This window comes from Perkinsus marinus, assembly GCF_000006405.1.
Source record: "Perkinsus marinus ATCC 50983 genomic scaffold scf_1104296962378, whole genome shotgun sequence".
NCBI lineage: Eukaryota > Perkinsozoa > Perkinsida > Perkinsidae > Perkinsus > Perkinsus marinus.
This window is the reverse complement of record NW_003205427.1, coordinates 263,260-272,867: the sequence shown is the minus strand read 5'-3', so window position 1 is coordinate 272,867 and position 9,608 is coordinate 263,260. Positions and strand designations below refer to the sequence as shown.

Here is a 9,608-nt window from a genome sequence, read left to right as displayed (position 1 = left end):
GTTGGAGGGAATCTTTGGGTATCTTTCAGGTTACCCCCGAGCAGTAGTGCGTTGGAGAAGGCAGCAAGTGAGTCATGGGTTATTAGTTAGGATTTGATAGAGGTGTGGTATTAATATATAATAAGATCATCTTTGATCACCTATCTAGAACGTATACGATCCCTGCGTGGCAGTGACAAGCCGATGGAGCCAGGTTCGGGCTCAGGTTCACCTCCCCCTCCTTCTCGGACCTCAGCTAAGCAGCCTGCCCCGCGTGCCCCATGCTGGGGTCCACCCCCTACTCCTCTGCCTCCGTCTACTACCGGTCTAGCGTCATCAGTCTGGGGCCCACCACCGGGAATGCCCCCACCTCCCCCTCCTCCTCCTGGGCCCCCACCAGCCGTACCTAAAATGTCATCAAAGTAGTAGTAGTTACAGTGAACGGATGGGGAATGGTAGCAATGCATATCATAGGTCCAGCCAAGGCGCAGGTGCTGCTGTTACTGGTAGTAGTAGTAGTAGTAGCAATAACAGAAATGCTGCAATGGTGATGGGAGGAGATGGGACTCCACAGAGTGCCGCACAGGCGATGGACTCGCCCCAGAGGGCTACAGGAGGGTAGCGGGGTGATGGTCATACTTTTCAATTGGAGTTGGCTATAGTCACTGTGGGGTTTTCGCTTTGGTGTGGTATCATATTTCCCCGGCGTGAAAATATTACGACGCTCTTCGTTTCGCGTTCTTTCGTCCTGCGAAATGCATTGCATCGCGGACTAGCCGTAGGACAGGTGGAATATACATTTGGTTGGATGGCTGAGATCAGTACATTGCAGTTCCCCCAACCGTCCCCCTCCGCTCTCCTCATCAACGTCCTCCTCTGGGCCACCTCCCTTTGTATTGCCATCATCAGCGGTGGGTAAAGGCATGAGGCCCCCTAGTGGCAGGGTGCCGAGGTCGCCCATCCCACCGATCGAGAAGCCCGCGCCCCTGCCTCCCTACATGTTGGAGCGCCCACCACCACATGCCACTTCGTTGAGTGCCGACCCAGTAGGCGGAGCGAAGCGATGAGTATTTGTTATTATTACTCGTGTGATCCTCAGACTATACGGAAGGAATTGCAGATGCACCGTGTGAATACCGTGCTTTCTAACAGGACTATCCTGTTGATTCTACATGCTGCTGGAAGATTGTCGGAATATTTCACTCCACCACAATCGTTGGGCCTGATAACCATCTTGAATCGATAGTTATAAGACTGCTAGGGTGGAAAGTAGCGAAAACAGCTTTTTTTATGAAAGTTATGTGGGAGTAATGATAGGGAAAAACATAACGTGTTGTTGATTTGGGTGGATGTGCATCGATTTTCGCATTGTTGCTTCCGTGTAGTTCCCGATTTCGTCCAGAATAAGTATCATACATTATTATCACTACCCGAGGGAGGTAGCAATACCCGACAAGCTGTAATCACGGCTTCCGCTCCTGCTGTTGAGGGCCAGACGAAGGTCGGCAGTAGCAGCAGCAGCAGTAGTAGTAATGTTGGCAATGGCTCTTACTTTGGATACCAGTACAAGACTTATTTCTATAAGGCACTCTCGGTCGCGGTAAGGGGGGGGTGCAGTGTTGGGGTCATTTCGATCTGCATCATGGTTTTCGCGCTGACGTGCGATCTGGTACTTGCTGTGTTGTGGTCGTGTGTAGGACTCCTATGTCTATTGCCTATGTCGAGTTGATGGGTTCAGCCTGAGCAACTTTGACTTGGTCACAGAGGCTGTTAGAACGTGGAGCGCCATTGTAGGTTGCCGACTTGATGTCGTAGACACTTGTGCTGTTATTCAGCACCATCCATGTATAGTACCCTTACGGCAAGCCTTCGGGACGAGAGATTTCATTGAAGCTGAGAACCCTAGTCAAGATGGAGGGTCCTTGGTAGGGTATCGCTCCGCTAGTGAAGTGGTGACAGGTCGTCTTGTTAGGTTTATGTGTATGATTATATACCGTCAGTGGCGACACTGCAGTCGGTATTCATAGACTCGCCTACGCTCAAACAGAATGGGATTGGGGGAATACCTGAACATGTTATATGGGTGGGTGCAGGGATAGAACTCGGGGTCTCGCGGTAGCCCGCGCTGAGTTATACCGTTGAGCCATGTTGGACGGCTGTGTGATGTTGCAGGACGTACTGAGCCAGCTCATCATGTGTCTCAAGTACATTCACAGTCATGGCCTCTCTGCGAAAGTCATCCATCCAACGAAGGTGATCACTTGCCTGTTCGAGGATCGGTATGGTCAAATTGAGTCCCGTCAGATTCTGGTAACCGACACCGCCTTTCTCTACCCACCACGGGTCTACTTGAACTGCGTGGGTCTATTGGATGCCTTGGCACAGGAGTCAGTGAGTGCCCACCTGCAACGATGGCTTTGTCTTATGCTCTCTATCGATACAGCCACCTACTAGAAACGGCCTAGCGCCGCCGACAGCATGGGTGGGCTCCTCTCGGACCACCACTGGGCAGGCGCCACAACAGCAACAGCAGCAGCAGAGCTCGATAGCGCATCAACAGCAGAAAGATCTTATATGTTTGGGACGCCTTATTCTGTCTATGGCCACTGGTGAGGATTGTAACCCATGTGCTTCAACATTGCATTTTAGGGCGTAGTGACAATGCGCTGAAGATTCCCGAGGAGATGGACGCCTCTAATGGGGTGGGTTTCATGGCCAACCCGACCTATTCGGATGATTTGAAGTCGCTGGCTCAAATTCTTCTCACTCAAGTGAAGGATTTGTCCAACTACCCCACTTCGGAACAACTGGCTTTCAAATACTGCAATCACATTGTCAACAAGGTGAGCTCTGCGGGAATTCACTCGGAATACCATATCGGTTTTTTTAGTTCGAAACCTCCTTATTCACTACGGACATGCTCCTGAACGAATTCAAACTGGAGGTGGACAACTCGAGAATGCTCAAACTGCTTATCAAGCTATGTAAGGAGTAAACGTTGAGGAAACGCAAGATTTTGCAAGATTGCAAGATTGTTGTGTATTAGGCACCATTGCTTATTGCTATCCCATGAACTACAGTGGCAGTCTACCTTCTAGAGCGTATCAGCAGAGCACGGCGTCGTCCTCCGAGACTGCAGTACTCGGGCGAAACGCCAATCGTGGGGCTCAGCCCAACAATGGGGATGCTAAACGGTAGGGTGTCTGGTGGTGTGCAATGATAGGACTCGCAGTGGGAGGGTCTATGGATAGTGGTCCTTGCTATCTGCGACTTGAGTCGGCTTGGAGTTATCGTTGTGATACTAGTATTTATTGACGCGAGTCTTTTGGCGGGAAAATTTGAAAAATTTGTCCCATCTGATGAGGTGTAGGTGAGGGGGCGGTATTCATCAAATTTATGGTATACTCGCATATCCCTTCATCTCAAGCATGATGGTTTTTTCCCTTTTTTGGTTTTTTGGTTTTTTACTTTTTTTGCGGTTGAGGTAGAGGCTTTTGAGGTGGTCGTTGGTGGAACTGTGGGAGTAGAAAGTTACCTCTTGCATTCGAGTAGTTCTATTTGTGACTGGATTCAGGCTGGAGCGTCCAAGTTGGGCAAAGAACATGAACGCTCAGCAAATGGATGAACGGCAGCTGGTAAGCCTATACAACCCTGGTTCGATCCCTGCACCTGACATTATTAGGTGAATATGTTCATGGAGTACCTCTTTGGTCAAGTTGTTCCTGGAACGTCGCCTCCCGCCAGCATGGTGAGCATAGCCTCGCCAGCAACCAGCACTTCGGGAGCATGTCTTCAGGTGGCCAACAATCTTCAGCATGTTCTTGACGGTTTGGCGAAGGCCGACGTGGGCACTCTACATGAGACTATCACTCTGGGGAGCAAGGTATGTCGGAGGTATGCATCTTCATAGGGAGGAATAGTTTTCAGGATGGTGCTGATTGTGTGCTGGCCACGTTTGGCGACATCAAGCGGTCTGTGGATGGCTCATTTCGGGACTTGGTTCTAGAGTCCACAGATGCAGTGCAAGCCTCGGCAGGCTTGAGGGCGGTCTCCCACACGGGTCATCATGGTCATCATGGTCATCCTCATCATCATCATCAGCACACTTCCAGCAGCAGCAGCAGTGGTTTGATGAGGTCTACAACGGGCCCGCCTGTGATGGGAGGGGAGAGTGGCCCTACCCTGATGGAAGGAGTAGGAGGAGGAGACGGCAGTACGGGTGAGCTTATCGTGAGGACGGCAGCAGATGGTGTACGCGTTCCCTTCTCAGGATCCCAACCGCGATCTGGCACTCCTCAGAGGATGCCTAGATAGTAGTGATGGCGAATATTCGATATGCATTTATAATATTTGGGATAGTGCTACCGCTCCATCATCATCATTGGCCAGGATGATGGTGGCATTGATGACAATGCTTGGGATCTGACGAAGCCCTTGTGTACCATAACTTCTCCATATCATCATCTTGGGGATGTCGTGGCATCACTCGCAAGGCCCTCGCGGGCAGACTACAATGAGTAAAATAGAATTGATAACCATTGAAAGTGTTTTCTATAGTGAAGGAGTTGAGTTGCATGCCAAGGATGGGGTGGCGAACAGCATTTGGTGTTGACTGTTGCATCGGACGAGTATAATGTCCTTCAACTGTTCTAACGTCTCGAGGTGTCCTACGATATGTTAAAAGTGCAGGCGTGAGGGGTTGATGGGCAGGGTCGGTGGTGAGGAGTAGACTCTACTCAGTAGAGGTGCTGTGGATGAGGAATGCCTTTGGTATGTCGATGACGAATGCTAGTGGAGCTTTATGCTACTAATATAGCATAGACTTGGTAGAATAGGTATATGCGAAGTTGCAAGGCCCTATCCAGTACTACTGAATCTAGTCATCAGCTACGCACTGTTATATTTCCAAAGTCCCCTCAGCAGTAGCAGCTCAGCTCAAGCGGTGCAGTGAGCGAAGGAGATGCCAAGCCGTCGGGGGAAGACCCTCCACCTGCTAACGTACACTACTGATAATGATGTTCTGTAGAGTTGGGTTCACCAGCCTAGCATTAACCAAGTAGTTTTCATTCCAAGATGCTACGTAATGGCGGTGGCCACACAGCGGGCCCTACTTCCTCGTCGTCATCATCCTATGCAGCTCGGGGAGAGGCATGCTTCCAGAGAATGGATAAATGCAATGCTGAAGTGCTGGCACTGCTGTAGGTTTGGTTGCATCACCCGAGGGAAGTATTACCCACCGTGTTCACTCACTTCGACGCTGTTCCGCGTGAGCAAAGTTTACAAGCTTAGCCCCACAAGGGGACGTCGGGAATGATAGTTTTCGGTCGACATCGTCTGGTCAAGTATGGGCAATCACATGCTAATTGTATTTGCGAAGTTTTAGATCGACTCTCATAAATCTCGGGGAATATTTTTCACGTTTGCATGCCAAACTGCCACACACTATATATCACAGACTGTGATATAGTGCGTGTCAGTTTGATAATCACATTGTCAGGTATGGTGCCACAGTGAGGCAGTTGTTGGTGGATTTTGAAGGCGACTTTGATAAGGTTAACAAAGAGCTGTACAGGATGGGTACCGATATCGGCGCTAGACTGCTTGATGAGTTCCTCATCAAGAGTAGAGCACCTCCTTGTCAGGACTTCAGAGACGCGTGTGAGGTGATGTTTATGGACATGCTCTCACCGGGGATCGAACCTGCGCCCTATCCCTCAGGTTATGAGCAAAGTTGCATTGAAGATGTATCTTGGGGTAACAGGAGACTGTGTCGATTGGGACAACAGTACAGAGGGAAGGAAGTGCCGTTTGGTGACATCACTGCTTCGCTCCGCTAAGGCCAACATATGCCTTCCATAGGTGCTCCCAGTGAACCCACTTAATGACTTTGTAGAGCTGCCAATGGAGCTGAGGCGTCCGACAGCAACAACAACAGCAGCAGGAGGCACTGACCACCCTGGGCCTATCTTGTGAGTTTTGGGCCTTCCTCATCTCCTTGGCATTATCGTTAGAGTAGTGGCAAATGCGACGCTCAGTGAAACCATCAGTGAACCATGAAATTACTCTATTTTTAACTGATGTAGTCGAGTGTATAGAGTACAAGTCAGATAGAAATTCTCAAGCAGGCGAACGGCATTGGAGCTGCAAACCCACTCTGCGTTTTAGGTACTACAGCAACATACTGTGTGGTGTCATAGCTGGTGCGATGGAGCAACTAAGGATAAACGTAGCGATAGAATTAATTGGTTGAAAGTTCAGAGGGCGCTGATAATTATCAGGTTGCTGTCCAGTTTGAGAGTGACGTTTTACTCGGGGACGAGACATCGGTGATCAGTCTTGAACTTCTGGAGGTAAAGACGGAGATGCCGAGGCTGGGAATCGAACCCACGACTATCTTCGTTCAGATTATCACCGATGATATCCACGAAGACTCTGATAGTGACGCTGAGTAGACAGAGACAAGCAGTCCTTCTCTATATCGTTTCTATGTTGTTGTGTGTTGGATTAGTAATGGGAAGATTCTGTGACGCAATTGGTTTCTACTGTGAACTCCGCCCACTGCGCATTCCCTCACCACTCAAGCCTCGGTAATCTGGCATGGTCCAGTGAATGCCCCCCGGGTAGAATCGCCGGAGGTCATGCTGTGCTATCGAGTTTCTCATTCATTGCTGGTCTCTGCCGAAGTGCCGGCTGACCTACGACATGATATCGTTAGTGTGCGATGAGTACATTATGTCCTCAGAGCATCACATTGTTAGTCAGGATGGTCGAAAACTCGTAGGTATCATGTTTCCGAATAAGAAAACAAAATCAGTGTCCAAGCGCCTCCATAAAACACCTCTTACAATAGTCAGTATCTCTTAACAGTGGTTGAATGAGAAGTCAATCTCACAAGGGTTCATATATGGAGCGTGATAAGTGGGGGTATACATTACATACATCATAATCGGATCTCACAGATGGCCAACATCTAATGATGCGATGTCAGGATGGGAACGATTATAAACGGAGATCTGATAACTAACAATGACCATTATCCCAAACCATTCGCATTCCTTCGATGCTTGCGAAGTGAACATACTAGAAATAAATGTCCACGAAGAGCAAGAACAGAATATGGCGATAGTAGTGACGTCACTCGGAATACATAGAGCCGTTGAACAGAGCATGCACGGGGAATTATGCACCGACCTGGTGTTAGTATAGACGAACTTTGTAGGTAACAACACATATCCCCGATGCCGTAGCACAATCGGGGAAATAACATTTGATTATTGTCTCAAGCTTTGTATCAAAGAGTTCTCGTTTTTGTTCCCCCCTACTCAACTGTGGATTTCTCGGGATGGCAAACCAAACCCAGTGCTATGTAACTGTCGAACTCGGAAACTCTTTTGATGAGCTCACAAGAAACTAGGAAGACACCGGTAACGACGTCAATCCATTTGGATATCCTCAACGGCCGAATCACTCGATGATGATGACGCTCCTCTGCCTCGTCGTGCTTCGTTACCAGCGGCCTACGCACGGCGACGATTTCACACAAAGGTGACAACCTACGAGTCACCTCTTCTAGAAGGATCCGTTGTATTAGTGGATCTTCATCATCATCAATCTCGAGATTCCCTCGATCTCCCAAGTCGTTCACCATCCCATTCTCCTCTTCCTCCTCTCCTTCATCCACAGGCTGAGGTTCCCCTCCTAGACCCAACCGTTCGGTGATCCGATCTAGAGCTCCTCGAATGCCAGCCGTGATGTTTATCTGAGAACGAGTTATGACAACTAAGTGAAAGCATGGTGGTCCTACCGGTTCGGCTTCAGTACCAGTGTAATCCACACGTGACCATGGCATGAGGCTTTGGAGAAATGCGACAACAGGATTCGACTCTAGGGATACATTTGCTCGACTGGCATCTCCTCCATCACGACGGAGATCAGTTCCATAAGTTTTGAACAACTGAGGGAAATCCAAACATCCGTGAGTGTTGAAGAATGTCAGCATCCTAACCTCATTGTCGGCTTCAAAGAGAGCCCTTGGAAGCATCGGAGAATTGACGGTGAACTCCGACTTGGAAATGTCAGAATACCTTCCGACTAGATCAGGCAGAGTGCTCGTAGACCATCGCCTTCTAACAAGCTCCAGGTCTGGACTCAGCTCAACCTGCCAAGGAGACACTATCTTGCAATCTTGCAATTCCTCAACGCTAGTGTGGTACCAGCCGTTGACAGACAGAGAAGAGCCACTGCTGCAACTGTTCGGGTTTCCATAATTGCCACGCCTTCTCGGCATAAGCTTCCCCCATAAGGAGGTGGATCGAGCCGAATTTTGCATGCATGAAGTATCTGCACACGAGAGACTCACAGTTGTTCACACTGTTACATGACGCACGTTCGAGCATCCGAGAACGGGGGGTTCCTAAACAAATCTTCCCAAGGTTTATGCCCCGGTCCTGATAGAGGAGTTGACATCGCTATCAACAGTGTTCGCACAGTATACGGGAACCTGACGGTATGCAGGACGTCAACGCCGTGAGTGTAACGAAGCCTCTCACAGAAGTATGGCTTTCATGAGCGCCACCGAAGCATCTAATGCCGAGTCGCCAGTCGGAGCATCTGAGAGATAAGATATTCACCCAGAATAGACTTGAGCCCCTCACCAGTGATGATGAGCGTTTTCCGCAAGTCCTCGGCCGTGACCCGTGGTATAGCGGCTGAAGCCTCCTCGGCTGTCGGTAGCTGTTGATATCGCGCCAACGCTTCCGAGAATCTATGCCGACACATGAAACTAAATAAGGTTGATAACTACTCACGCGAAGTTTGGCATTGCGAGATCGAGAGCTGAGTATTGAACTTCCTCAGGAGCTGCAGGTGGCAATGACGCGTAGGACGCTACGAAACGGTGAAGCCAATCGTATTCGTGGCTGCGGATCTGAAAACGAGGAGGATGGCAGTTGGGATCAGGAACAGGAAGGCTACAGCATAAGTATCAAGGTGCATGAGGGCATGAACTCTATCCTTCTCGACATCCATTAGCAGTAGTAGTTTGAAAATCTCCAAAGCTGTACGAGTGCAGCCTTGACCAGCCAGTAGCAGACCGTGAACCTACAATGGAGTCCTCCTGAAGGCGTGATCTCGGGAAGGGAGGCTCACCAACAGAGTCCTTAATGCGAGGATTGTGAAACAGTAGTAAGGGTCCTCCTTGGACAGCCGCAGTGAGGCTACTAATCCCACTTCTTCGTTACCGGTAGGATGCTCTGAAATTCGGGACGATCAGAATAGTCACAGCGCGACTCTCCCCGGTCCAGAGGCTAAATGTGTGATATTCATCCGTCCTTACTGCCCCTAGCATGTCGCTTCTTGCCGCTGCTGTTTTTCTTCTGATTCTTGTGCCCAGTATTAGACTCCATGAAAGGATCAAATAGGGGATGAGTGCTGCATTGTAGGACATACAGCCCTCGCCGCAAGAGCTGCCCGGCACGCTCGAACTCCCGATGCTCCCGGTAGAGGTCAGTGATAGCCAGTATCTGATGACTGGCCTCAATGAACAGCGATTGGACAAAGGAGTGGTACTGAATGAAGATGGAAAGGGTTCTTCTGGAGAAAGTATATGAGAGAATCCACGTCCGAGGAGG

General features: G+C 49.5%; 3 protein-coding genes across 3 annotated transcripts in view; 2 read left to right on the top strand and 1 right to left on the bottom strand.

Annotated features, from left to right (window-relative positions):
• Positions 1-1,520: 1,520 nt before the first annotated feature.
• Positions 1,521-4,293, top strand: Pmar_PMAR023014 (hypothetical protein; the record flags this gene model as incomplete). Its single annotated transcript, XM_002771855.1, has 15 exons — positions 1,521-1,579; positions 1,718-1,769; positions 1,815-1,904; positions 1,952-2,062; positions 2,152-2,370; positions 2,423-2,588; positions 2,629-2,822; positions 2,870-2,963; positions 3,026-3,173; positions 3,554-3,614; positions 3,662-3,727; positions 3,776-3,862; positions 3,907-4,039; positions 4,081-4,173; positions 4,250-4,293. 15 exons carry the CDS (start codon positions 1,521-1,523, stop codon positions 4,291-4,293), a joined length of 1,617 nt encoding a protein of 538 aa, XP_002771901.1.
• Positions 4,294-5,052: 759 nt separating this feature from the next.
• Positions 5,053-6,431, top strand: Pmar_PMAR023013 (conserved hypothetical protein; the record flags this gene model as incomplete). The annotated part of the gene is made up of 6 exons (XM_002771854.1): positions 5,053-5,177; positions 5,477-5,642; positions 5,698-5,790; positions 5,839-5,948; positions 6,145-6,205; positions 6,258-6,431. The coding sequence occupies 6 exons, from the start codon at positions 5,053-5,055 to the stop codon at positions 6,429-6,431; spliced, it is 729 nt and encodes a 242-aa protein (XP_002771900.1).
• A 973-nt stretch (positions 6,432-7,404) lies between these two features.
• Pmar_PMAR023012 (hypothetical protein) overlaps positions 7,405-9,608 on the bottom strand; it is a gene marked incomplete at its 5' end in the record, with an annotated part of 3,381 nt that continues 1,177 nt past the window's right edge. Inside the window, 12 exons of the mRNA XM_002771853.1 lie at positions 7,405-7,496; positions 7,544-7,738; positions 7,784-7,933; positions 7,985-8,137; positions 8,193-8,319; positions 8,366-8,479; positions 8,529-8,589; positions 8,634-8,743; positions 8,787-8,905; positions 8,953-9,078; positions 9,127-9,230; positions 9,314-9,500. Of these exons, the coding sequence (XP_002771899.1) occupies positions 7,413-7,496; positions 7,544-7,738; positions 7,784-7,933; positions 7,985-8,137; positions 8,193-8,319; positions 8,366-8,479; positions 8,529-8,589; positions 8,634-8,743; positions 8,787-8,905; positions 8,953-9,078; positions 9,127-9,230; positions 9,314-9,500 (1,530 nt within the window). The 3' untranslated portion in view covers positions 7,405-7,412. The remainder of the gene's footprint in view (positions 7,497-7,543; positions 7,739-7,783; positions 7,934-7,984; positions 8,138-8,192; positions 8,320-8,365; positions 8,480-8,528; positions 8,590-8,633; positions 8,744-8,786; positions 8,906-8,952; positions 9,079-9,126; positions 9,231-9,313; positions 9,501-9,608) is intronic.